The following is a 27,345-nucleotide window of genomic DNA, read 5'->3' as shown; positions in this document are numbered from 1 at the left end:
TTATGGGGTGCCTGGATGAAGAGCCGGCTGAGAGTTGGGCCCGCTGTAGCCCGCACCCCCGACAAATCCCGTCCCCAGCGCCAGGTTTCTGCTGCCACCTGCCTGGACACCACGCACCAGAGCAAGCACAGGGTAGAGAGACAGCTACCTGGGTCATGGCCATCCCCGATGTGCCATTTGGACCCAGAACGAAAGTGTTTGCTGCTTCTCCTCAGGCCAGAGCACTTAAAAAAAAAACAAAAAAAACAAAACAACCCACACATGCTTGTGTTTGTATAAAAGATATTTACTTCAATTATCACACCTAGGGTGCTAGTGAATAATAATAATACATGGTGTGAGTTTCATACAGTGATATTGCTTTTCCATATCATATAGGGACTGTTGTACAGTGCTGAGAACAAACATCGTATGGCTAACCAAAGACAGAAGGGACAATGCCGAGGGGCCGACGGGTGCCTCCCCCACCCCGCGCCAGCCAGATCAACTTCGACTCTTAATGTTGAAACAAATAGCAAGAAATAAAAATGTTACCAGAGATGTGTCACAGCAACACAACAGAGGCTTCTCAAAGCTATTTGTACAAAAATGATGCTTTTTTTGTTTGTTTTTTTTTGTATTTTTTTTTTTTTTTTGGTCAACTGGGTCTCTGTGAGGATTAAAAAAAAAAAAAACTGTGATTTGTGAGTATTAACAAACGAGCTCTAAAAACATCTACGACTTAGTGCGTTACAGAAAATATAAAATACTGCTAAAATGTAAGACACCACAATACGCGGGGGCGGGTGGGGGGAACTGAGCTTATTAGAAGAGTTCTCAGGAAGAAGTCCACCACTTTGTGTGAGCTTGTCTTGTGCTGTGCTAGTAGTCTGGACAGGAGCGTGACGCCACCCGCTCTCAGGGCAAGTAGTTATTGCACAAAATGCAAAGAGCTAGGTCTCTTACTCAGTGGAAAGGGACATGGGGAAAACCACCTTTGTTTCGCTTTTGTTTTATAACAAGCTATCCTCAAATGCTTTAAGAATTTTGAACAAGTCCTCACATCTCCAAAATGCACAGCATTTTCTGAGGGGCCTCAGAGGGTGGGATGTGAGATGCCCGTTTTCTCGAGAGGAGAGGCAGAAAACGGCAGGATGGAGAAATGCATAGACTAATTAGAGAAAAACGAAGACCCTTTGGGGGGATGGGAGCAATTATTTTATTAGAGGGCTTTCTTTCAAAGAGACAAGAACAGTTCAGAGAGGGGGAAAGCCATGGCATAAAAGGAAACGTTCTGCCAAGTGAGTCAGATGGTTGGTAGGCCCTTGCCTACCGCGGGTGAGCTTCCTTCTAAAGGGCCCACGGGGCAGGGATGGAGGTCCACAGGTCCACCCCACCCCCACATTAAGAAGCAACTGGGTGTCTTGTCGGCTGTGCTTCTAGCCAAAGAAAGCTCTTCCCCACAGCAAACATTCCTTTGCCCACCACATTAAGGGGCAAGGGGCTCCCCCATGACCTCCTAGATGAGTCTCAAGCCACAGCGGGTACTAACGAACACTGCTGCTTCACAAGACGGTTTTGACCAACTTCGTATGCAAGGAAAACGACAGCATAAACCAACTAAAACACAGCCACCCATGTGAGCCTTGCAAGAAACCACTCTCTCACTTGGAAGTAATACTCTTGACTGGGCCGCCACGCCCTTTCTGACAAGGGCTCGCCGAAACTTCATGAACCCAGAAGTCTTACCAGAGGCTCTAGGAGGCTTTGGGGAACTGAACTTGGCTTTGCAAAGCTTTATCTGCAGCTCCTCACACGAGTGTCCTTCACCTCAGCACTTCTTTACACTGGTAGATTTTTGTTCATCAGCTCTCTCATTTATAGGGTTAGAAATAGAGACCACCGTTTCTGGTGGCTACTCTGGAGACAGGTGTCTGATTCTGCTGGAGAACACCCCTCCCCTCTCCCCGCTCCCCCCCCAACAAATCCCCAGGCTCTTGAGTTCTTTTGAGGGGGCAGGAAGCAGAGGACAGTAACCACTGGAGTGATAACAAAAGCACTTATACCAACAAAAACAACAACACAAAACACACTCCTGATAAGTACTTCAAATGATTAACCTAATAATAAATAGAAGAGGATAGAAATAATTTTTTTTTCCCTTTCCCTCAAGGAAACATCCTTTTATAATTATCCTCATGCACGCTGGCCTGTCAGTAGCAGTTAGTCCATCTCAAGGGGAAAAAGGTAAGTGCTAGAAGGGATGGGTGTGGTCTCAGACACTTGCTTCGGAGGGGTCTCAGCTGCTGAGTCACCAACCCCCCCGCCCCCCACCTCCCACCACACCAAGCCATCGCTTCCGCCAGAGCCCGTGGGCCCTATACATCCAGCTCAGGGGTCAGCAGAGGCAGGCTGAGAGATTGGAGGGGGTGAGGGAGGCTTGTTTTCCCTTCAGTTCATGAACAAACGGAACTACAGTGAACATACTCATCCACAACCTGAATCGTCCTGGTCTAAAGCTTACTTTGAGTTCATTTGGTGTGCAATACCTTATCTTTTAAAAACGAAGAAAAGCGATTTCTATTGCACAGAGCTTTTACACGTAGTCATCTATTTAAGTGCTTTCTGTTTAAAGCAAACTACAAGAAAAAAAAAAAAGGAAAAAGAGGAAGAAAGAACAAAAGACCACTTCCAGGCGTCTTGCTGAACGGTGTCTTGTTTCACCAACGGAAGTCCCAACGCTTTCGTACATTCTGTGCTTCTGATTATTTTCCATAGGGATGTAGTCGTGACATTGGGATATAAGGCACCTTTCCTTTCTGATCACAGAAAGCTTGATACATAGCATCTAGCATATTGTGTGTTTGAAGTTAAAGCCTAACTACAGAAATTACAGTAACAGAGACTGTCCTTCTTAACATCACTGAGTAAACGAAAATGATCCAGGAAGGGCAACTCACAGGTATTTTTTAGTTTACTCACAGGGGAACAGGGAAGTGCACATTTATGCATAGCCTACTGTCTTTCTCTCACTAGCCTTTTTTAGGATTCTTCGCCTACAATGCCCAACTTTTAAAGTCAGCATTTTGGAGGAGACTAGGCGCTTTGGAAATGTCTTGTTAAAGCTAAATGTCACTTCATCCAGAAACGAAAAGTCAAGACGATGCCACTGACAGCAAGGATGTGGTTTCTTTGGCGGGGGAGGTGGTGGTGAGGGCAGCAGGCAGGGCACGGGCAGGGGGCTGTTCCTGTAGGTGGGACAGACGGGAGAACTGTACAAGAATTGCCTTTCATTTGTCCCTTATAGGGAAGAGGCACACAGGCTGCTGGGGCTTCCGGGGTCGGGAAGAGCCCAGGAGCGGGGTCGGGAAGAGCCCAGGAGCAGGGCCGGAACTCAGTTTGGGTTCTGCTGGATGCATGCTCCAATGCCCCCTCTCTTCGGACCTGATTCCTGCTGAGAGTTTTGTCCTTGGCTTTCAGCACATCTCTCTGTTTCACAGGCTGGATCTTTTTGGAACTTTAATTGGGAGCTTGTTTTCCCTTCTTTTCCTGGTGGTTTTATATTTCAAAAGGCAGAATGGGAATAAAAATATTGTCAAATTGTACTATTCTCCAAGCATGCAAGTGTGCTGGCCAGACTGGCATTGAATGCACCTGGAGATTGAACTACATAATGTTAGAAAGTCCCATGCCCCCACCTTGCTGCTCAGGGCCTTGGGGGCCATGAAGGCTTCCTTAATGTCATCAGGCCCAAATGAAACTGCAGGAGAATTGGGGGTGAATTTCTAAGGGTGAGCTTTTGCCCAAGCACGACATGATGACAAAATCATGAAGCCCCACTCCCAAACTCTCTGTACCAGGAGACCACCTTGGCCACATCCAACCAGCAGCCCCGGGAGCTGGCTTTCTTGGGCACTGGATGGTAACTGCAACATTCTTCTTGAAAGAAAAGCTCATGTGATTGAAGACCAGGCATGCAGGCTGGACAAAGTCAGATCCTCTTCCGTCCTTTAGAGGCTTCCAAAGGAGAGCTCACAATGGCACTAAAAATCACAACCCCCGGTGCCAGCTAGAGACAACAATAACTGCAGAGTCACTATCACCAGGCAGGAATCCTGGGGAGGTGTCCTCATGTGGCCAGTTTGGGGCAGCTCAGGGCAAGGGGAATGGCTGTGATGGATCTTAACAGCTGAGCAGGAATGGACAGAAAGCAAAGCAGACCAAAGACCCCAGACCTCAGGAAACAGCTGCTAGAGCTTCAGAAACAGGTGGAAGCCAAGAAAAAAAACCCAAGAGCACAGTTGTCTGTCCACACTGTATTCACAGCAGAGAAAAAAAAAAAAAAATTTACCAGGCCAAGATATACTCCCATTTGCCGCACTTCTAGCCTTTCATCCCCCTTCAGCCCACTTGCCTCATGGTTCTGAGGAGTGGGAGGTGTGGAGTGTTGTCAACTGAAGAACACAGGTCAGTGAGGTAGAAGGGAACACATGAGGAGTGTGAAGACATGGAGGACATCCAGGGAGGAGCAGGGGAGCCCCCTCTCCTCAGCAGGAGCCAAATCTCCAGCCTAAAGTAATGCCGATAACAACCCACCGTGCTTCCCACACATTCCTGGAACCTTGCATGGCTCCACTTCCCCCACACAGCTGGCTCACTGGCCTCAAGAGTGGGGGCTTGGAATGACGGAAGGGCAGCCTTTTGTTTTGATAGGCCTGCCAAGAGGCGCCTGTCATATTGCATTTAAGGCAAAGACTGTCGTTTACTGGCTCAAAATTCAGTAAGTCATTATCACCATTTTACTTTGTGCTGATCCCAGAAGGACATGGGTATATTCTCCTTGGTTCCTCTGCTAATTCAGTGAGATTAGTTTTTCTAAAATCAGAGGAATGAAAAACATTGCATAGAATGTCAGAGTTCATTAATCATCCCTGTATCAAAGAACGCGAGTTCAGGCCGAACAAAGGAATCCAGAGCAGCCTTCACGGGGAGGCACCTGCCTGCGCTCACCCGGTCACTTACACTTTTGCTCTGATCTCTCCCAGGGCGTGATTGATTCCCCACCTCGGGACAGTTGGCCAAGGTGCAGAGCTTTCCCTTCTGATTAGAGCACAACCTGCCTCCTTGGTTTGCTTGTGAGCTGCCTGACTGACATGGCCCTGGCTGGGAGGCAGATTGGGTCGGAGAGCTTGGGTGGACTGTTTCCTTCCGCCTAGAGCTGGCTGTCTGGGCGTGTGTGTGTGTGTGTGTGTGTGTGTGTGTGTGTGTGGGTGTGTGTGTGTGTGTGTGTGTGTGTGTGTGGATGTGGAGTCTGTTCAGGCCACAGAGAGAACACAGAGGAAATTTCACCCCGAAGCTTTTTTAACACCAACCAGCAGACCTGAATGTCCACATTTGACAGGAGAGTTTTTAAATGGGGGGAGAAAACAAAGACGCCAACAGGAAGGAAACTGGGCAGGGAGGCAGCTGTGCTTGGGAAGGACAAGGAACTATTCCGGGGAGGCCATAAACTGTATCTCTTGCCTCACTGATTTTCCCAGACATAGTGGCCATGGTTTGATAGTCATCATTCAGGTCAAGGTCCTGGCATTTCTCGGAGACTTCTCTCAACCTGTGTCCTGGAACAGTCTGCCCGATCCGGCCCCAGGAGATGATGATCTAGCCTCCTCAGGGCCGTGGGGTTCCTCAGGTAGCCTTAGTTCAGCCTGGTGATGAGCATCACCGAGGTGTGCTAACTGGCCATGGTAATCCTTTCTCAACAAGAGAGGTCTGGCGAACAAATCGCAGATATCCTGACTGATTCAGAAGTCTGAGAGAGGAGGCTACCTGGAAGCTAGATGGGGAGAAGACTCCCTTTTCTAGGATAGAAGTGAGCAAGGATGGGGTCTTGGACAGAACCCACACACCCTCTACCTCAGATACCACCAGAGGACTCAGGCAGGACCCAAGGGCCAAGAGGCTAAATGTGAACACTGATTTTATGCTGAGTCTCCACTTAGCTAGCTAAGTAATGGCAAAAGCCTTAACTCCAGAGTTATGAACACTGCCTCCAATTAACAAAAAGAGGCCATTTAAAATTGTATAATGGAGCTTGTAATTAAGCGTTAGTGTTTTAGACGGAACCGTTCCCCCCCAGGGGAGAGGTACAAATCAGCTTTTGAAGCTGATAGAGCGTAAAGAGAGGAGGGTCTGCTGCCTGCAGGAGTTACTGTTTGGAACGACAGCCAGTGGAAAGTAAACCACAAGAGGATGCTTTTCAAGGCACTTGAATATTGCTTATCAAGAAGACAGATCAACCTTAGACTCAAACTGAGGGGCCCAACAAGGAGGGGGGCACTCGCCCTCCACATGTTTGTTATGAGTGGCAGCTCTTAGAAGTATTACAGACAGTGAAAACTCAACACAAGAGATCATGAGATTGGGATCGCACAAAAGAAAAAATAAAAATAAATAAATAATCGAGAAAAAATACAAACACAGAACCATAAGCAAAAATTTAACCAACTGATTGTATCAAGCACTCTGATGTAAGTCTGGCAAAAAAGACAGAATGGACATCAACAACCACCAACTCCTCTGGCTTAAAAAAACAAAACAAAACAAAAAAACAGAACAACAACAAAAACGATTCAATTGCTTGGAAGAGCCAAAGTGGCTCTTTTGGACTGTTACTATTTGGCCACTAGGATGGGCAAATCTATGTGCCTCAATTTTCTCAGATTTAACACCTTTGTAAATAACAGTTATGCCTTTAAAACTAAAAACACTGCCCTAATGTTTCCCGCTAACTTCCTTCTTTTCATTCTAATGATGTTTAGAGCTTCATCACACACGATGACACAAATCTCTCGAGGTTTTCGTGGAGAGGACACCACAGTACTGTCTGCGGTTCTGCTACTCACTGTCCTAAGGGTCACTAACGTGAACTCGCTCTTTTGCACGCACCTGAACTGAGCCAGATGGTAACCCACTTTTCCTTACAATCCTCCAGTTTGAATTCTGTTTTCACTGAACCAGGTTTCAAGTTGAGATAATGCAACCATCCCAACCAAACGGCCTGCCTCCCAGCCTCCTAGAGCCTTCTGGAAACTTCGTATTCATGAAAAGGCATTGTCTTTAGTGTAGTGACTCTTAAAATTTGTGAAATCTTGAATTAAGTGCTGCAGTTGCAGGTTAAAAAGACTGTAAATGAAATACGTAATTTCTAAAATATCATGCAAGAAACGTGGTTTCACATCTTACAGTCAAAGGCCTACAAGTTAATTAATACAAGCACACTGAGGTGTAAAAGCGGGAGCATACCTTGAAAATTATAACTCCCTCCCACCCCCCCAAATCAAAAAAAGTAATATTAATTAAACTTAAGAAATAATGAATGCACCATTAAAATGTCATCCAAAGATGTTGACCTAAGACAAAAGGTTTCAATGATACACGATACGGTCAAAAAGTTTTCAATCAGTAATATACAGTATGACAACTACATCTTGTAAATTATACCCAATACTGCCGGCAGTCTATCCCTCTAAAGAATATTTGCCCCTTTCATCCCTTCCTAACAATCAGATAATAAAATACAGCACCTATAAATAAGCAAAAAAAAAAAAAAAATATATATATACCGAAATCATCTATTGTTAGTTTAAAGATATGGCAATAAAGGAGTCTAAATTAGCAAACTTGTAGAAGCCATAACTGATAAAACAGCTTATTGAAAAAAGGTGGCAGTAATGCACTCTATGTGTGCACAGGTACTTAAGAAAATACACAGACGTATAAAATTGCACACACGCACACACGCACACTCTCATCCACCTCTATTCTCACGCATCTACACATAGACAACAGGAGGAATCAGAGACAAGTTAGACTTTTGATTTGTACTTAGACTGTCCTAAAACTGTGCATAAAAGAACTTTCCAAGAGGCAGAATGAATGAAGGGCAAATGGTCTGGTCTGGAAGTGAAGAGCATCAACATTTTGGTGTAAGTGTGGGCCATGTCTGTGAGGGTGGGTGCAGAGCCCAGACTGCCACGTTCTCTCTTCTGCAGGGAAGGAAGCTTCCCACGACTTCAACATAGTCATCAGTGCTTGTGGTGGGAAGCCAGGGAAAGAGAGTGTGTGTGCAAGCCCTGCCCAGGCCCAGGGAGCATCTTCCCCTGGTAGGGCTCAGTCCATCAGGCGCCCGGGAGAGTGGTGTGAGGTGTGGTGCCTTCTGTGCCAAGGAAAGACTGCTGTCTACAAGGGGCAGGACCCCGTTGTGGCCCCAGGTTCTAAACAGGGCCCCAGAACTGCCTGCTGGGACCTTACCGGCCGACTCTTTCCTGCTGTCTTTAAATGCTTGCGCATGTGCAGGCGCACGAACACAGACGTAGACACCATAAATTAAACAAAACGAACAGGAACATGCTACAGTTCTAACTTGTCTCCCAAACCTCCCAGACATGAGGTCTGATCAGCGTGCTCTGCGGTTAGAGGTTAAAAAGCAGATTATAAAATACCTAGATTCGGATCTTTTCTTTTTGTCCTGATTTGGCCTAGAATGGAGTGTATTAAACAAACCCTGGTCAGCAAAAGCCCAGAGTCAGTTAAAGCTATGGATCAATGTGCACTACATGTCAGGATTCTATTCATGTACAAGAAAACACTACGTCAGCTACCACAAAATCAGATATTTTCCTGATGTGACTTTTCTTCTTGTTAAAAAATATGTGGAGTAAATGTGTTTTATTTTAATTCAAAGTTTTCAAACGAGAAGATTCTTTTCTTGAAAATATTTAGGAATCCAAACTAGTGTGTTTAGAGTCGCTTTGACTGTGCAATCTCTTAGTGGCAACTGGACAGCTACAAAAACTCTTTAATTTTTCTGAAAAAATCCCCCCCCCCTTTTTTTTCCTGGTTTAAGAAGATAATAGTGTATTATCGCTCTGAAGCCATTAGATGGCAGATAAAAAGCCCCCTTTTAATATGTGGGTTTGATTTTTTTTTTTTTTAAGCCCACACGAAAGAGGAGGGCGCAAGGCAAAGCTGTAAGAGTTATTCCAGAATCTGTGGAAATCACTTAGGGCAATAAAAAAAACACTTCAGGGTACAAAAAAGCTCGACTACACATTTCCGTTTTCTTCCTTGAAAACACGACATAGATTGGGCTTAATGCTCCTTTGTTTTCTATATGCACCTTGGCCTATGGCGATTTTGCCCTGTGGCCCGCAGGGCGGTAAGTGCGCAACACGTCCGGCCCGGGGTCGCCGCGCCCCTCCCGGCTACTGGCCCGACGGCCCGGCTCGGCCGGACTCGGCCGGGCGGCGGCCTCTCAGAACTCCCATTCGATGGGCTCCTCCCGGCTGGCGGCCTTCTCCAGGCGGTGGATTATGCTGTTCAAGTTCGCGGCCTTCTTCTTCCTCAGGGGGTTGTCTCGCGAGTCCCTGGCGCCCGCCGCCTCCGGGAGGCCGAAGAGGCTCTGCAGCGAGCTGGCCCGGCGGGCGCAGGGCGGCGGCGCGCTGGTGCTTGGCAAAGCGGAACTCCTCGCGGCGCCCTCCCGGGCCTGGCCGGGGCCCTCGGCGGCCGGGGCGGCTGAGGTAGCGGCGTCCTCCCCGGCCGTGGGCGCAGCGGCGTCGGCGGCAGGGTTTGGCACGGGCCCCGGTCCGTCCGCAGGGCCCTCTGGCGGCGGCGGTGGCGGCGGAGCCCTTGACTGGCCCTCGTCGTCGGCGTCGTCCGGGGCCTGGGTCGCCGAGGGCGGCGGCTCCGCCTTCTCCGGCGGCCGCGGCGCCTCTTCGCGCTCCTCCGGGGCCGCGGCCGCCTCGGCCGGCCCTCCCTGAGACTTGGCGGCGGCCGTGGGGCCGCCCGACTCCTCGGTGTCCGCAGCGCCTGGGCCCTCTGCAGCCTCTACGCCGTCGCAGCTGTCGCCCTCCGAGCTGGGCACTGCCCTGCCGCTTCGGGCCGACGGGGAGTCGCTGGCCCCGGTTTGGCCCTGGCTCCCGGCCTGAATTTCCTCAATGAACAGTTCTCTGCGGATCCGGGACCTACGAGACAGAAGCAGGGAGAGCACCATGAGGTGGCTGCTGTGAACCTGCAGGCACAGGCCCCTTTCCTCCCAGGCCTTCTGCCAGACCCAGCCCACCATCTCTGCCTGCCCACATAGGTGTCCAAACCCCTTCTCCCCACCACAGGGCATCCTCACAGTCCCACCTGGCGACTCTCCACAGCCAGGGAGGGCACCCCACTCCTGTGTCACTCTCCACCTTCGCTAGCCTACAACGGAGACTGAGCAAAGCTCCCAGTGTTTCCCAAACTCATTCTTGCCTGATGCTTCTGAATATGTCCTCCCTTGGCTGGAATGCCATCCCCTTCTCCACTAGGATAAAGCTCCAATGTTATTTATTTAATGGCATATCCCCTCAACTAGGCTGTGAAAGCAGAGGTCCCATTTACTCTTCACAAACCCCAGGCCTAACATTGCCCTTGGAATACAGGAATAAATACTGACTGAATAAACAAATGCAACTGCAGGTTGACTGGTAACCACCGCTTCCTCATCAGGACCTCACGAGAGAGAACCAGTTCTTAGAGAATGCCCAAAGAGAAACTTCAGCTTCCAGCCCTAAGCCACCGAGTTAGCCGGTTCTGGTCCAGGCTAGGGTAGGGATCTCACCAATTTGTGTATTTTCAACTAGCTGCCTCCTCTGAAAGGAAAGGACCAGGTCCCTTTTTGATCAAACAGAAAAAGACCAAATACATGCTCCAACAAATCAAAAAAAGTGAGTTTTAATCAAGCCAAGTTCAGCCTACAGTGGAAGGTATGTTCTGGTACTTTGCTGGGACAATGTACCATCTCTTGAAGGGCCTGCTTTCTGTTTTGGAGCCCTTGGTGACCCCATGAAAGGGCTCTTGTTTTAAGTCTGTTTTTACTCTAAAGTTACTCCTCTCATCATGCTCACAGTATAGGCCCAATTAAAGGCCTCTCTAGGTCTTTCTTCCCAAGAGTTGAAGCCTCTGATGACATGGAAACCACTAGTGGAAAAGCATCTTGGGTCAATTAATACCAAGCCCAACATCTTGTACAGAGAGAGCCTGCAGAAAAGCACTTGGGGCAGGCATGCATGAAAATATTTTCTGCATTACATGCAACTCCATAAAGGTCAACTTTTTTGAGAGTGTTGGAGCCTGGGAGAATATGGTTGTATTTAGTCAATAGATCCGTACTCTGGTAGAGCTGTTATCCGTTACATAGTTACTTGCTCCCTGCATGTGGTAAGCTCTGAACTTTGTCCAGGATGAAGATTTCGGATCTAGAGTTGCAGGGCGAGGTCCTGAGAACCTTCCCAGACCTTCCTAGAGGCAATAGTGAACTTTCTTCCTTCTCTGGGGCTGCCTTAGGCATAGGCTCTTGGGCACTAGGCTGTGATGGTACACCTGTTTTTTACTGGCTTTTCAGCAGGGCTTCAAACCGGTTCTTCTTGGTTCAGTCATGGCTGAGGAATAGGAAGTGAAACCGCCAACAGACACGAAGTTTTAAAATTTGAGTGAACTGAAACAATAACCCAAATGGGAAAAATTACTGGTCAAAGCCCTACTAGAAACCTAATCTCCCTCTTAGAAAAAGAAGGGTGGCTTACGTGTTACATAGTGACCTCATTTCTTGTGTGATTTTGAGCAGAGTCAGAAATGGCAATGCCCCGTTCAAAGATGGTGGCTGACTGCACCACTTTGACTGTGTGTCACTCTCTATACTCTTGGCAATAATTCAGTCTCCTGCATCAGGCCCCCGAAAGGGCTCACTATGCCTCTTCCAAGTCTCTCATTCCAGGGCTTTGACCCATAATTTTATAACTGGCAAGTACCTCTGCCCAGATACTCAGTAATCTACCACTTCGTGTGCTCCTGTCCAGAGCTGTCATACTCGCGTTTATTAAGAGTAAATAAAATATTAACTGTATAGTATAGGACACAAATTAGACACTAAAAAAAAAGTAACTATTCTTACTACCCAGTGGCCTTTTGATGGACAGAACACTTGTTATAGGCTCTAAGGCTGAGGGAGAAGGGCTGGGGGGAGGGAGAGGACAAATTCATGCCTGGAGCATGGCATCTGGGCTGCCCCCGGACCTGGGTGGAACCCTGGCTTCCACACTCACCAGCCTGGCCATCAATGTGCTGAACCTGTCCCTGTAAAATGGAGCTAACAGCACTGCCCTCACCGCCGACAGGAAGATTTAATGAGGTTTAACTCTTAGTGCATTGCCTAGCACATACTAGGGTGCTCGGCAGATGTGAGATACCATCCTTCTTATCTTAGGTTTGTCTTTGTGTTCACAAGGAAGATTCTCTTCTGGTGTAGGAAGCCCAGGTCTCAGGAGCAGTTCTGCTTTTCAGACAAGTCACACAAAGATCACAGAATGCCAAGGGCTAAGGATGCAGAAGAACTTCTACTGGGGGGGCCTGTCCTCCCAAGAGGTGAACAGGTGTCTTTTGGGGAATGCTGTTTTGGCCTTCCCAGCCTCATTCCTGGGTAAATGGTCAGCCTGCATTACTTCGGATTACCTCAGGGTGAAAGGATAAGAGAAGTAAAGCTTTATTTATTTACTTCTTTGAGAGAGGTGAAAATGACTCCAAGTCTTACTCCCTGAGGGTTCAGCGGGGCAGGAGGGGGAAAAAAAAAAAAAAAAATCAACTTTTCTTATTTAACTCCTGTTGAAAAAATGTGAAAACCCACTTTTTCATTTAGGATTTGAGCATACTCAGTGTATGCTTATGAGCGCGGCTGCGTGCCAGCGCTGCTGTGAAGCTCTGTGGGGTACACCAGCGTAAGCCGGATGTGGTCTGTGCTCAGCACTCAGTGGAAGAGCTAGTCAGGGAGAGCGCTGTTTGAATCTCAACTCTTCAGTTTACCAGCTGAGTGACCTTGGGCAAGTGACTGTGATTCTCTGAGCTTTGTGCTGATTCTAAATGATTGGTACTCACTTCTCATCCAACCTATTCTTTTGCTTATAATTTTTTTCTCTAGTTCAGCCTTTCTTTCAAGACCCTGCTCATCTCACACCTCTTCCATATGTTTCCAGACCTCTGCAGCAGGAGAAACCAACCTCTGCCCTTGTTCTCCCATTTGCCTGCTTTGCTGTGGAGTTATTTTTGAAAGAAAACATTTATTGAGTGTCTATTCTGGATCTGGACTCATTCATTAAATTTTGAGCTCCTATTGCTATTCTTTCTCTATTTTTTTGCCAAGGGTGTATAGCTGAATTTGTTAATGTAACGCACAAATGAGGTATCACCACAACGGTCAGCTGACCACCAGGTAATGGGCATTAATTACTGTGGCTGTCAGAAGGTAAGCAAGGCAAGTGACAGCAGATGAGAAACCCAGAGAGCATGCCCTGGCCAGGGGGCTGTGACTGCCACTCAGCTGAGGCCTGTAGGGGGACCAGGGGAAAAGGTGACCCAAGCAGGGCCAGGAAAAAATCATTTTGGAGGTATTTTTTATAACTGGCAAGTACCTCTGCCCAAATACTCAGTAATCCACAGCTTTGTGTGGTCCTGTCCAGAGCTACCATACTTGCATTAAAATGGACCTAACTTGTAGGAGGCTTGAAAGCACATATTTGAATGCACCTCTGTGTCTAGAAAGTGAAAATGGGACTGCACAACACATGGCAAGGAGAGGTCCGGGGAACTTCTGTCCACATGTCCTTTCATTCTCCTTCACTTCACTTGGTGTGTGGTTGGGGAGAGCTTCATTACTGCTTCTGAAGTTTCCTTCCGTGTATGGGGAGCTCGATCGTTGTGTCTCCTGGCTTGCCTGTGTCTCTGTTTTTACCTGATTGTAAATTTGGGACGAATAAGCTGGTTGTGCTCAGCTTATCGACTTTCTTTCTCCTGGGGCCAGTGCTATCAAGTTGGATAAATCTGCCTGGTTCTAGGGTGCAGGTAGCAGGTCCATTTGGCACTTACATTAAGTGGTATCTGTTGACTTAGCCTTTCTCAGCGATAAAGGTATTATTTAGTGCCTATCTAATATTTTAGAAAATTTCCAATTTATTCAGAACCTGGGTGGTTTATTGGGCCCCATTCAGAAACCCTAACAGAACCTATTAGAGAGAAGCAGGACCCAGTTGGGGAGAGAACTCTTCTGCTAGTCCCTGACTGTCTATGATTGAACACTGCCTGCCACTGGTTTCAGGTGAGTACCCGTGAAGGCTCCAAGTGCACAGGCTACACAGGTGTACCTGCCAACCTGGGACAGCCAGGAGCACCTACCTCCCCCAGTTTTATTGAGCCCTACAGAAAATGATGCTCTGATGAGAACTGGCAATCGAGCTGGCCACTTAAAAGGCATTAAGCAGGAATTTCTATCAGGCCACTGGGAATTCTTGGTTTCTACCAGTAGGGAGTCTTGATTATAGCTATGAGCAGCAATTCATTATCCTTCAGTGATTTCCAGTATCTGCTCCAAACACTTTACCCCTTGTCCACCCTGACCTACTAGGAGAGCACCGGGCCCTTTGCACCAGCGAGTTTTCCAATTTTTCATTCGTAAAATGAAGATACTATTATATTCCTTACATAGTTGTGAGGATCAAGTGATATAATGTTGGTCAAAATACTTAGCTCAGTGTCTGGAGATCTAGTAGACCTTCAATAACTCTTTGTTAGCTCATGAATTGTACCAAAAGAAAGAACTTTACCAAACTACTTAATTTACTTATACAGCTAAGCAAACTAATATGGAAACCAGTACTATAAAAGACCCTGAGAAAGCATCAAAAAGTCGCTCAGAGATAAACGTTCACTGCTATGGACCATGGACGCCTACACTCTCCCTTATTCAATGACATAGCTGAGAGGTGGTGGTTTTTTTCTGGTCATGGCAGAAGTAGACTGTCTCCAACTATGTGATGCTGATTAGAAGAGACTTGGCCTACATCTCTGGAGTTAAAAACTTAAAAGGAAAAGACACGGGAAACTTGCCAAGCGACCAAACGCCAAGTTCTCAGCCCCAGTGTGCCATGGCCAAGCAGCCAGAACATCATTCCGGTGGCACTGGATGGCCATGCTCGAGTACGGACCAGCCTCTTCCCAGGGCTGAGTGGGCTCACTCTCAGAGCCACCGTTTACTGGGCGATGGCAGGGCCGTACCTGTAATTGTGGAACCAGTTGATGACGGTGCTGGTTTTCAAGTTGAGCTGGGTGGCAAGTTCTTCGATGGTTTTTGGTGACGGGTATGGCTTTTGCTGATATGCCCGTTTCAGAGCTTCTTTCTCTTCAGGGGCCAGCACCACTCGGGGCTTCTTCAGCTGGTGCTGGGGCTGGGGGCTGGCGCCCTGGCTGTAGTCGATGCCAACGGAGGGGGACTCACAGGGCTGGCTGTCACTGACTGAGCTGTGCCGTCGCTTCATGTAGGCTGGGGAGGAAGAGGAGGCAGACTGAGATGTAAGGCCCAGAGTGAAAGAGCCCACACCAGCCCGACCCCCACTAGCATGACCGTGCGCCGTCAGCTTTTAATTTCTGTTGTGTAGGTTTTGGCAGCTGGTTGTTCTGCCCTGCTCTTCCCAAGAGCGTCTCAAAACTCTTGGACTAGAACCATTCTATCACCCAACACACATTCACTGAGGGTCTGCTTCATTGTAACATGAGGTCCTTGTCTGTCCTGGCAGAACTAAGAGTTTATTGGGGACACAGAGAAGTGGACAGATAGACGGCCACAGTAGAATGGGATATGGGAGGTAAGCACGGGGTACCATGGAGGACACAGAGGGAGATTACTCAACTCTGCCTGGGAAGAGGTCAGGGGAGGCTTCCCAGAGGAAAGGATGTTTAAACGGAATCTTGAAGGACAGGAAAGGATAAGCCAGAACAAATAGGGACTGAGGTAGAAGATGCAGGAAGCTGTTGTAGAAAACAGTATGTGCAAAGACGCAGAGGCACAAAACAGCATGGGTAAAGTATGTGTATGTACACCTGTGTGTGTGTATGTCCGTGCGCCTGCAAGGGAGTGGTGGTGGTAGGAGAAGTTGTAGGAGATGAAGCTGGAGAGGTGGGCAGAGCCAGGGTAGGCCAAAAGTTTGCACCTGACCTTGAAGGTAATGAGGAGAACGGAAATATTTTAATCAAGGCAATGCTATAATCAGATACGTGTTTTTGATGACTGCTCTAGTCATCAAAAAGGATTGGAAGGAAGGGTCCTCATAGGAAGTACAAATGATAAATATTTGAACTTAGCTGATAATAATGGAAGGAGCCCTGGTGGCTCAGTGGTTAAGAGCTTGGCTGCTAGCCAAAAGGAAGGCTGTTCGAACTAACCAGCTGCTCCAGGGGAGAAAGATGTGACAATCTGCTTCCATTAAGATGACATCCTTGGAAATCCTATGAGGCAATTCCACTCTTACAGGGTTGCTGTGAGTTGGAATCGACTCCATGGCACACAACAACAACAGTAGTGGGGCTGGGGAAAAGCAGATGGCTTTTGCAGACGCTAAGGGATAGAAGGAAACCCTGGTGGCATAGTGGTTAAGTGCTACGGTCGCTTACCAAAGGGTCAGCAGTTCAAATCTGCCAGGTGCTCCTGGGAAACTCTATTGGGCAGTTCTACTCTGTCCTATAGGGTCACTATGAGTCGGAATTGACTTGATGGCACTGGGTTTGGTTTTTGGTTTTTTGGAAGAGATGGAAGTGATGGGATTTTGGTGACTGATTAAATGAGACTGAAGGAGAGGGGAGCCAAGGATGACTCTCTGGAGACCTGGGAGAAGAGGTGGGTGCTGGTGTCTTTGGGTTGGGCACCACGGAAGAAGCAGATTAAAGAAGGAAGATGATGGATCAGTCTTGGACTATGTGTTGATGTGAGGGGTCTCTGGGCCACCCATATCAAGATGTCCAGGTGAGAGTTGGATATAGGTTTTTAGCTCAAAAGAATAGACTGGACTAGAGAGAGGAACCTGGGAAGCATCAGAATAGAAAGTGTAGTTAACAATGTAGATGGGAAAGAGATAGAAAAGAGCCAAGAATGGGACCCTGGAAAACACCAACATGTAGAGGATGCTCATAGGAAGAACCCCTGAAGTATAGAAAGAGACAGAATGAAAACCAGGAGACGATGGCATTATAGAGGAGGAGTGAATCTCAAGGAGGAGGGGGTGGTCAACAGTGTCAAATGCTGCAGAAAGGGAAGTTTGGCGAAGACCAGGAATGTCCTTCGGACTTAGTGATGGGATTATTGGTAACCTTGGTGAGCAGACACAGTGGAGTCATGGGAGCAGAAAACAGACGGAAGTGGGTTGAACAGTTAATGGGATGTGAGGAACTGAAGGCTGGGAGTATAAATTACTATTTTAAGAAGCCTAACTAAAAGAAAAGCAAGAGACAGGGTGGCTTCTGATGGGAAATCCAGGGTTGAGGATGGGTTTTTAAAGATGAAAGAGAGCTGAGAATGCTTCTAAGCTGAGGGGAGAGAGATGACAGAAAAAGAGTTGGACATACAGGTGAAAGAGAGGATAGTCACTGGAAGGGCATGAGGTTGGGTCCTGGACACAGGTGGTAGGAGATAGCAGGGAGGGAGGACATGTAGGTAGATATACACACAGGTTCATAGGGACTGAGGTGGGGAAGGCTGATGGCCTTTGTTTTCTTTATGAAGTACAAAGGTAGGCAGAAAGGTGACTTGATGAGAATGTGAAAGAGGCGATGGGAAAGAAATCTTGGGGGTTGGGGGATAGTATGAAATTGTGGTGGGGGATGGAGGAGAGGGATGGCTAAGGATGTGAGAAAGAAGCACAGAAGATCCCACTGAGGTTGAAGACTGTAAGCCTGAGGTGGCACCAACCCACGAAGTTATGGGACATTCTCTAGCAGGACCCAGAAGCCAAAGAGGATAGTGGAGAAAACTGGCAGGAGCACTAACCCAAGACTGGGGGAAGAGGAATGGAAAAACATTCTTCATATCATAGAGATATGAGCATATTGGCCAGAGAGTACTGAAGGGATGGGCCATGGCGTCTAGGATGCCTGGGAAAGGAAATAAGGCAGCAGAGGGCAAACTGATGGGGGAAGCACGGGACGGTACATCAAGCGCCTGAAGGCCATCTTGGTTTAAAGGATGGGAAGGTGGAATGTGAAGAGAAAGATGATGAGAAGGCAGTTTGTGGCCAGTGAATAAGGTACATGGGTTTAGGGTTTGAGATGCAGAGTAGTTCTGGGTGATAATGAGATTTGGGGAAGAGCCAGGGGTTGAGAAGGCTAAAGAACTTGCGGCCTGGGTGTTAGACAGGTCAGATAGGTCTTCCACAGGGGCGGTAAATCCCCCCGGGCATATGGAGGAAGGCTACGATCCTGTGCCAGAGTCTTGACAGAAAGTAGAGAATGAGCAGAGGCTGGCAGATGATGGATATAAGCGGGGGACTTAAAGCAAAGCCTGCCTAAACAGACTTCAAAGGAAGCAGGGGTGCAACCCAAGACTGGAGGAGAAGTGGCTGGAGATGATGGTGCAGGAGGAGAGATGGCAGGTGGCAAAAAGGCTGGGGATGTGGGGACGTAGGGGAGCACCTGTACTGTTAGTCTGTCTTTACTGTGGAATGGTGGGTTAAGAGGAGGCTGAGATTAGGCCCAAAGATGCAATATGTGGTGACTGTCACTTGGGGATGTGTTACTGAGTGGACCGTAAAGGGGCCATGATTTCTGGATTATATGTTCTGGAATGTTATTTGTGCTTCATCTATTCCTCTCTGTTTCTACACATTATTAATTACCAACTATACTTCAAGTTAAAACCATTCTGACTTCTTTAGCAGATGGCTCATCTATACGGATCTTTCTAGTGAACTAGTTTGGAATACAGCCTGAAAAGTCTTTAAAAGTTCTTACAACTGATAGAAGATGAGAAATAATATTTAATTCAAGTGGCATATCATAGTGAACCAAAAACCAAACCCATTGCCGTTGAGTCGATTCCGACTCATAGCAACCCTATGTAACAGAGAACTGCCCCATAGGGTTTGAAAGGAGCGCCTGGTGGACTCTAACGGCTGACCTTCTTGGTTAGCAGTGGTAGCTCTTAACCACTATACCACCAGGGTTTCCATGCCATAGCAGAGTGGCAGTAACCATCATCGATAGCAGCAACCACTGACATTTACAGTTTAATCCTCAAAGTCACGCTGTGGGGGAAGTACCATTATGGTCCCTGTTTGCAGGTGAAGAAATGGAAGCTTACAGAGGTTAAAGGATTTGCCTGAGGTCACAGAGCAGGTGACAGAACTGAGATCTGACCTAAGGCTGTTGGGGCAGTGCTGCCTGTCCCACCATACCACGTGGTGTGGCAGTGTCCCTGCCCTGCCACGCTGTAGCAGGCGAGCAGGCACCCGAGGCAGTGTCCCCAGGACCCTCAGCATTTCAAAGGCAGCACTGGAATTCCGGTCTCAAGGAAATGACAGAGAGAGGACTAGAGAGTGTCAGGGTCCATCTGTAAGCACGTAGGAGCCGAGCCCACTGAGCCTGCAGAGCCTGTGTGGGGTGCGCATGAGGGAGGCTGTGTGAACAGGTGGTTCAAGGGCCATCTCATGAAGGGGACAGAAAGGCAGAAGATAGACCAGGGTAGAGAAAGAAGGTTTATGAGGAAAAAAGAAATAAGGAGAGGAATAAAAGATTAGACCTAAAAGGAGGAGAAAAAAAGCTTATGGAAGAGAAAGAAGCATGGCCTCCCTATCAATCATGTGGCCTGGATTACAAATTATTTCAATATTTTTAAAGGAACAGAAATTATTTGAGTAATGACCATTTATTGAGCACTTACATGTGCTGGTTGTTATACTAGGCATATTCTTTCTACTCCTTACCACCTGATAAAGTCAGCATTATTACCCTCATTTTACAGATACTACAGAAAGGTACTTAACAAACTTGCCATAGGAAACAATTGGGAAGGTAAATTTCCCCCAAAGAAAATGCATATGACCTCCTCAAAGGTCAGAAAGAAGTGAGCTGGACTGTGGTGGTGATTCTCTCCAGTGCCCACCCTGGGGCTGAGGGATCAACAGTAGCTGATGGTAACCACAGACACTGAGGAAGTACTTGGGTTGTGGTCACCCACTGCCCCATCTGGCAGGTCAGGTGCCTGGGTCTCCCACAGGGGTGAGTGAAGACTCCTCTGCCCTACGTGTGGAGGGAAGATGTATGTGTAGAGGGAAGACAGTGGGGCCACAGCTGCTGCTAGGGCTCTTGGGATGTTACCAAGGGCCTGTATCCCGCTGCAACAGTAACTCTTTTGTAACACAAGATGGCGCCCACAGCCCATGCAGAAGGAAGAGCAGAGGCCTGGGAGGCCCCTGAAGATCCATGTGTGGTGGGCTAAGGTCCTTTCCTCCTGGCCCAGGATGAGAGACACACCAGGGTGGTAAAATGAGGACTCTCTTCCCTCCTGATTGCTGAAGCAACAGGAGGCTCGTCAGGAAGTGGCCTCCAAAGGGGCTGGCCATGGTGTTCAGAACTACTGGCCCTGAACAGGGAGGGGGCAGCGAGTAGCCTCGCCATGCTTAAGGTGGCTGTGGGGTGGTACCTTTTGACAGACTGTAGAAAGCTTTAAAATTGCTTGTGTGAGTATTGACAATCATTGAAACTCAGTGACGGACAGACGTATTGAGTTTGTGATAGTGTGCTCTCTACTCTTGGTATAGGTTTGAATCTCCCGTAATAAAAAGTTAAAATTAACTTTTTTTCTTGGGTGATGTGGTATCACGCCTCTGGAGCTGGAAGTGCTGCCTGGCTGTGCCTGTGTCAAAGCCTTGGGCCACTTTCCTGGGGGCAGGCTAGAGCCCTCAGTGGCCAGAAGGCCATACCTGAGCACGTCACCAGCAGGCCAGCAGTGCCCTCAGATCCCAGAGTGGCAGACTCTAAGTACAAGGCGGCAGAACACATACTTAAGAGTTCCAGCTGTAACGCCAGACAACCCTGAGTCTGAATTCCTGCCCCCTGCTTAAACCAGCTGTTGAAATTAGGTATGTTTTATAACTGTCTGCTCCTCATGTTTATAGGATAATGACATCTATACTCTATGGAGCTGTGTGGACTACATGAAGTCTCAGCACAGTGCCTGGCAAAGAGGAAGTGCTCGATAAATGGAAGTCTTTATTACTATAAAAGGGCCCAGTCCCACGGAGTTCCTGGAGGAGGCAGCTACAGAGACATCTCGCTCCCTCCCAGAGCTCCAGCCCTTTCCCTGGGTGGGTGAGAACAGTAATGTGCAGCTGGAGTCAACAGCAGAGTCCCCTCGTGAGTTAAGACAATACTGGCCTGGCTCCCCATTCCCCACATGCTCTGGGGATGGGGCCAGGCAGAGCCCCACGGCTGCTTGTGACGTCCACTCTTAGTTAAGATCAGCTGATTAAGGAGGGCGCTCACAGCTGCTTACAGCCGGTCCAGCAGCTGGGTCCAATATCTACATTTAAGGTATTCAAATTCAGCCACCTCATGAGCACACTGCACTATTAGTGACCCGAGGACTGTGTGCCCCTCAGGGACGGATTACTCAATATGCAAGGTATGCATGGGCTTACTTTTGCTTACTTACTAATCTGTAGTGCACAATTTCACCTGTCTTTCACCACATCTTTGACCACATGTGACCACATCTTTGACCACATGTGACCACAATTTCACCTGTCTTTCACCACATCTTTGACCACATGTGAAATTGTGCACTACAGATTAGTAAGTAAACACAATTAAGCTGGTGCATACCTTGCTTACTGGTTAATCCACCCCTGGTGTCCCTCTAAGGGGTGGACTAATGGGGCCGGTACTTGGGGCTGCAAACCACAAGACAAAGTAGGTCTTACTTTCCACCAGGAAGGTACACTCCCCTTTATTGTTGTCCTGTATTGTGGCCTACAGGGTACAAAAAGGCTGCTCAGCAACAGTTGCTTTGAATGCATTTGGAGACAATACCAGCCCCTCTCTCTCTAGGGAGGCTGTGTCCCTTCAGGGTACAAAGTAAGAGCAAAAGAGAACTCTGTTCTGGCAGAAATTTGCCCTGCCATTTTCTAGGTTGGGTAGCCCTAACGGAAGCACCTAGGCCTTCTGAACCCCAGCTTCCTTATCTATAAAATGGATTTACTAATTATCACTGAAGTAAAATAATATAGGAAAGCTTCTGGCGCATGGTACATACTCAATCAATAGATGTTTTAACACCCCACCGACCCAACAACAAGACAAAAACTACGAACCACCACCCACCAAGTGCTGTGCAGCTCTCCTTGGCGGCCTTACTCTCCTCAGAGGAGGAAAAGGGGGAAAGGGACTGACGGGCAATTGTGAGAAATCATTAAAGCGCCCCCTCACCCCTGCCAAATGCTCAAACTCTTTGGCTTCAGGCTGCTGGGTAGACGGAGCCGCCAATTTCCAGTCCCCTTGGGTACTCGTCCTTGGTGACTGTAAAAACTCCTGTCTCCCTGACAGTGCCCTGGCCCGGTCAGTGTGCCCAGTGAGCTCCATGGGAAGGACTGAAGAGAAACGGCCTGTCTATACGTGAGAAAGCAATTCGCCAGGGCGGAGGGCAGGAGTTACCTTTCTTCTCCATCCGTTTCATGTCCATCAGCTTTTCCACGTTGTTAGGGTCATTCAGCCACAGCTGCATCCGGACAAAGGGCTCCCGTCCTTTCAGGCTGAGCTTGTGCCAGGGTTTTGGGCGAGCAAGGAGGTCGGAGACAGAGCCTTGGGTGAGCCCTAAGATGGTCTCCCCAAATAGGCGCTGGCCTAGAGGAAAGAAAATCACCGAGAGAGGTCATCGCTGAGATCCAGGGATCTGGTAGGACAAGTGTACAAGATCAAGGTCCAAATCAGACACAGGCTTGCAGGCTCAGAGTCTGGCCAGCTGGGTCCTGGCTCGGAGCAACGGCTCCGAGTTGGCCGACTGCTCACAGACTCCACCAGTGACCGAGTTGGTACTGCATTCCGCTCGTACACAACAAACGTTTCTCTCCAAAAAGCCTTGAGGTTTCAGATGAACTGAGGCCTGGATGACACCTGTGGCACTTACCAGAGGTAGCTAAATCCCGAGACCCAGGCTCAGGAGGCCGAGCAGCCCACTGGGAGACCACTCTTTTCTGACCTGCAATCAGAGGGCCTGCCGCACTGCCTCAATCACAATCAGCGAGGTGATCAGTCTCGCTGAGAAAGCAGGGCACCTGACCCAGGGTCCTGGCAGGGAAGAGGAGGAAAGCTCCTCAGCTCTACGTTTTTGAAAAGCAGGCCATTTCTAAATCCACAGTCTGCTCCCGCGGCCACAGCGGCCTTTGCTGGCTGTGACTCAAAGGGGATCAAACCCCCTTCCTGGCGGGTGAGCGGCCTGCCTCTCAGGTTCTGCCTCTCAGGTCCTCAGAGGGCGGCGCCTCTGGAGAGCGCATTCCGATTCCAGTGGTTTTCAGAGGCTTAAAAAGAACTTCCACTTCTCTGAGAGCCGTTCAGCTGTGGACCACTTTTAAAGGTACACATGAGAACTCGCCACAACCTGAAGGTCCCAGCAGGGGAAGGTAAATGCACAGCGTTTCTTAGCTGGAAATGAAGACTGTGTTCCAAGCGTGTGTGTTCCGAGGCCAGTGTTTGGTCCCATAAAGCATACAGACCACGGACACCCAGGTCAGGGAACACCTCTTCCCTCCCCCCTCAGCATGGTGACCGGCTTACTCCCCCTGCGGCTCACTTCCTCCATCTGTGAAATGGAAACACCTTCGCCTGTGCTCACAGGGTAGCCACGGAAGGAAATTAGTTAGCGCTGCCCTGTAAGGGCGGGCCCCCAGTGAAAACTTACTGCACGATAAGGTTCGAGTCTGAGAAAGTAATTAGTTTTGCACTAGTTATATTAACTTAAAGATAAATTTACTGATTTTGGTCAACCCATTGCTTCTCTGCTTTTCAAACTCTTAGTTTGGCCTGTAGATGCCCCAAGTCCTTTGCAATTTTTTGTTGTGGCTGTCTTAAAATAATTTTACTTTTTTTTTAAATTGTGCTTTAGGTGAAAGTTTACAGAGCAAATTAGTATCTCACGAAACATTAATACACAAATTGTTTTGTGACATTGGTTGCCAACCCTGCGATGTGTCAACACTCTACCCCCCTTCTTGACCTCAGGTTCCCCATTTCCATTCGTTCAGTTTTCCTGTCCCTTCCTGCCTTCTTGTCTTTGCCCATTTGGTCTCATACACTGTTGAACGTGTGTGATTTTTTTATAGGCCAGTCTAATCTTTGGCTGAAGGGTAAACTATAGGAGTGACTTCAGCACTGGGTCTAAAGGGTATTCGGTGTCTGGGGGCCATATTCTTGGGGTTTCTCCAGTCTCTGTCAGACCCGTAAGACTGGTCTTTTTTTGGTGAGTTTGAATTTTATTCTACATTTTTCTCCCACTCTGTCTGGGACCTTCTATTATGATCCCTGTTAGAGCAGTCAGTGGTGGTAGCCGGGCACCATCTAGTTGTTTTGGACTCAGTCTGGTGGAGGCTGTGGTAGTTCTGATTCAGAATTTTACCTATTTCTAATCTGACATATTCACCCAAACCCAGTGCCATCGAGTCGATTAGGACTCATAGCGACACTATAGGACAGATCAGAACTGCCCCATGGAGTTTCCAGGGAGTGCCTGGTGGATTTGAACTGCCATCCCTTTGGTTAGCAGCCCATAGCACTTAACTACTATGCCACCAGGGTTTCCAGCCTGACAAATTAATCTCCTTGTATTTTAAGGAGCTTTCTACGTCCAGGAAAGCAATATACACGAACAGTTAATTATTTGCTGGGCCACCCAGGTGTACTGGACAACTATTTGTATGACTTGTAGAGGAGTCACAGCAGCGGTTCTTAATCTTTTTTGGATCACAGATCCCTTTGGGAACCTGAAGAAAGCTACAGATCCTTACCTGATACGATGTACATGTACACAACATTCTGCCTACCATTCCGGGGGTTACCTATGAACACCACCAGATCCCAGGTCAAGGGTTAAGATGACGCTTGGGTCTTGACCCATGAAAATCTTTGCTGCCTAATTCAGCTCTACCCTGGCCCCTCTGTGTTCATGACTCCACTAAGACCTCAGTAGGGGAGGGAGTTACTTTCCCTGAGTAGCCAAGACCAGTTCGGGCAACCATGAAGACTGCTTCTGATCTCCAACCCAGGCTGCTGCTGCTACTGAGCTGTTCTAGAAGCTCCTGCTCAAAGAGGAGGGCGTTGTCTGTCTGGGATGAAAAGGGTCACCCTAAGATCACTCTGTTTACGCTTCCCAGCATTTGAAAATGAGTTCCTTCGGCCACTGGGGTGTACCTAACAGCAGCTGCCCACTTCATCTGAAACTTCATCACTGATGGAGAAACGACAGAAATACCAGGGAGGCGACTGCAATATCCACAGTCTTATAACTACGATCTTACAACTCATCAGTGTTCTAAAATGAGAGCTTTTTTCTGAGGCCTTTCAACTTTTATACGAAATGAATCTCTTACAGGGAGCAAACAGCAATAATATATCGGGCCTGCTTCCTCGGACTTGTGACAAAACTGTGAAGTAGGGGATGACTCAAGTCTAGGAAGCTGTGTACATTTCAATAACTGATCAACATAAGGGACTGTTAAGGATTGAACTGTGTGTTGTACCCCCAAAATATATGTTGTAAATCCTAACTTCTATGCTGAAGGTTATAATCTCATTTTGGAATGGGTTTTCTTTGTTACGTTAATGAGACAGGATAAGTGTAGGGTGTGTCCTGAGTCAATCTCTTTTGAGATATAAAAGAGATTAAGTGCAAACTAGCAAGCAGAGATGGGGAAGAGAGATGCCAGGCCACATGAAGATCACCCAGGAGCAGAAGCTCAAAAGAGACAAGGACTGTTCTCCAGAGCCAACACAGAGAGAAAAACTTCCCCTAGAGTTGGTGCCCTGAATTCGGACTTACAGCTTCCTAAACTGTGAGAAAATAAATTTGTTTGTTAAAGTCACCCACCGGTAGTATTTCTGTTATAGCAGCACCGGGACTTCACAAATTTTTCAATCGATAGCTAAATTTTTATTTTTATGAATTGACTTTAATTAAAAAAACTCTCGATCGATACTACTTTCTCTCTTGTTCTGCTCTGTGTAATGATTTGCAGAGACAGAGGGGTAGAAGGCCTTGACCAGACAAGCTGGTCTAGTCCTCAGGCTGTCAGATCATTAAGCAAACTGTACGGGAACTCGGCTCACTGCTATTCTCTTCTTTTCCTCTCCCCTGGGAAAAAGAAGGAGACACACTAGATCCCTCCTAAAAGCACTGAACAGATTCCGATCACTCTTTGGGGCTGTCCTAACATGCACTGCAGAGGAGAATGGTTCCCCTCTAATTGACTTTTACACCCAGGAAATAAGAAAGACATAACTATTCGGGGGGATGGTTGTTTCCATTTTCTGGAGGCCTAAGCCAGGAGAACCATGTCTGGCCAAGGCTACGCTGCAGGAACACAGTAGTTTAAAAATGACTAAACATAAACTTTCACTTAAAACATGATAAAAATTAAAAAAGAAAAAAAAAAAGACTAAATACACTATCATTCTTAAGCCACACCAACTGACGAGGAGGGAGACATGGAGCCCGCAGGGACAGCCTTCTCAGCCAGAGCCCCCGGGAGGCTGTAGCACATGCTGGGCAAATGGGAGGGCTGACAAACTCCGTTCTCCAGGGCCTGCCTCATCCGAGGGGCAGGCCTGGGGCATGGAGACAGCTTCAGGAGAAGCAGGGACAACAACAATAATAGATTACCGATGGCCAGGTGTGGTGGTGCTCAGGATTACTGCTGCTCAAACAAACCTGACTTCAGGCATTATTATTGTAGTTTTACTGAGGAGGCTCAGAGAATAAAGTGGCTGGTCCAGTATCACATTATCAGTAAATAGAAGGATTAAGTTTTGAATCCAGAGTCTGTTGGACTCTTCCATTAAGCCATACTGCAGGTCCCAGGTGCTGCTGGGCTGACATGGATCCTGCCCAGCTCGGGTGCCCAACAAGGATCTGGAGTTTCTGTGGATATGTCCCAATAGGGAGAGTCTGAGTGGACTGCCGGAGCCTACTCCGGCCCACATCCGAGTCTTCCAAGTGATCCCACGGAGGGCACAGGGATGGTTGGGTGGGGGGGGGGGCAGGGCGGTGCTGGGATTGGCCTGGAGAAGCACCCTTATCAGTCCCTCAGTAGCCACAGCTTTAGGCAGTTGTGTTCTTACAGGTAGCTTATATACGTTTAAGCCCTTCGCTGGCTCAGCCTGAGAGTTTATTTCAGGGTTCCAGTCTTCCTTAGGACTCTGGTGAAATGAGTTGTTTACATGGCCTTTTGCCTTGGCTCTTTGGAAAAACAGCTTGAGAGA

General features: G+C 47.9%; 1 protein-coding gene across 11 annotated transcripts in view; it reads right to left on the bottom strand.

Annotated features, from left to right (window-relative positions):
• CUX1 (cut like homeobox 1) overlaps nucleotides 1-27,345 on the bottom strand; it is a 457,171-nt gene that overhangs the window by 20,001 nt on the left and 409,825 nt on the right. For 4 of the 11 annotated variants that reach the window (XM_049903550.1, XM_049903552.1, XM_049903551.1 and 1 more), the window contains 3 exons: nucleotides 22,531-22,719; nucleotides 15,112-15,376; nucleotides 7,318-10,001 (listed from right to left, as the gene is read on the bottom strand). The exons of 2 other annotated variants lie outside the window; for them this stretch is intronic. In XM_049903550.1, the coding sequence (XP_049759507.1) occupies nucleotides 9,293-10,001; nucleotides 15,112-15,376; nucleotides 22,531-22,719 (1,163 nt within the window). In that variant the 3' untranslated portion in view covers nucleotides 7,318-9,292. Of the gene's footprint in view, nucleotides 1-7,317; nucleotides 10,002-15,111; nucleotides 15,377-22,530; nucleotides 22,720-27,345 lie in introns of those variants that run through there. 5 more of the 11 variants (XM_049903554.1, XM_049903560.1, XM_049903557.1 and 2 more) reach the window with 2 other exon arrangements.

This window comes from Elephas maximus, chromosome 12 (genome assembly GCF_024166365.1).
Source record: "Elephas maximus indicus isolate mEleMax1 chromosome 12, mEleMax1 primary haplotype, whole genome shotgun sequence".
Taxonomy (NCBI): Eukaryota; Metazoa; Chordata; class Mammalia; order Proboscidea; family Elephantidae; genus Elephas; species Elephas maximus.
This window is presented reverse-complemented; position numbering and strand designations above follow the sequence as displayed.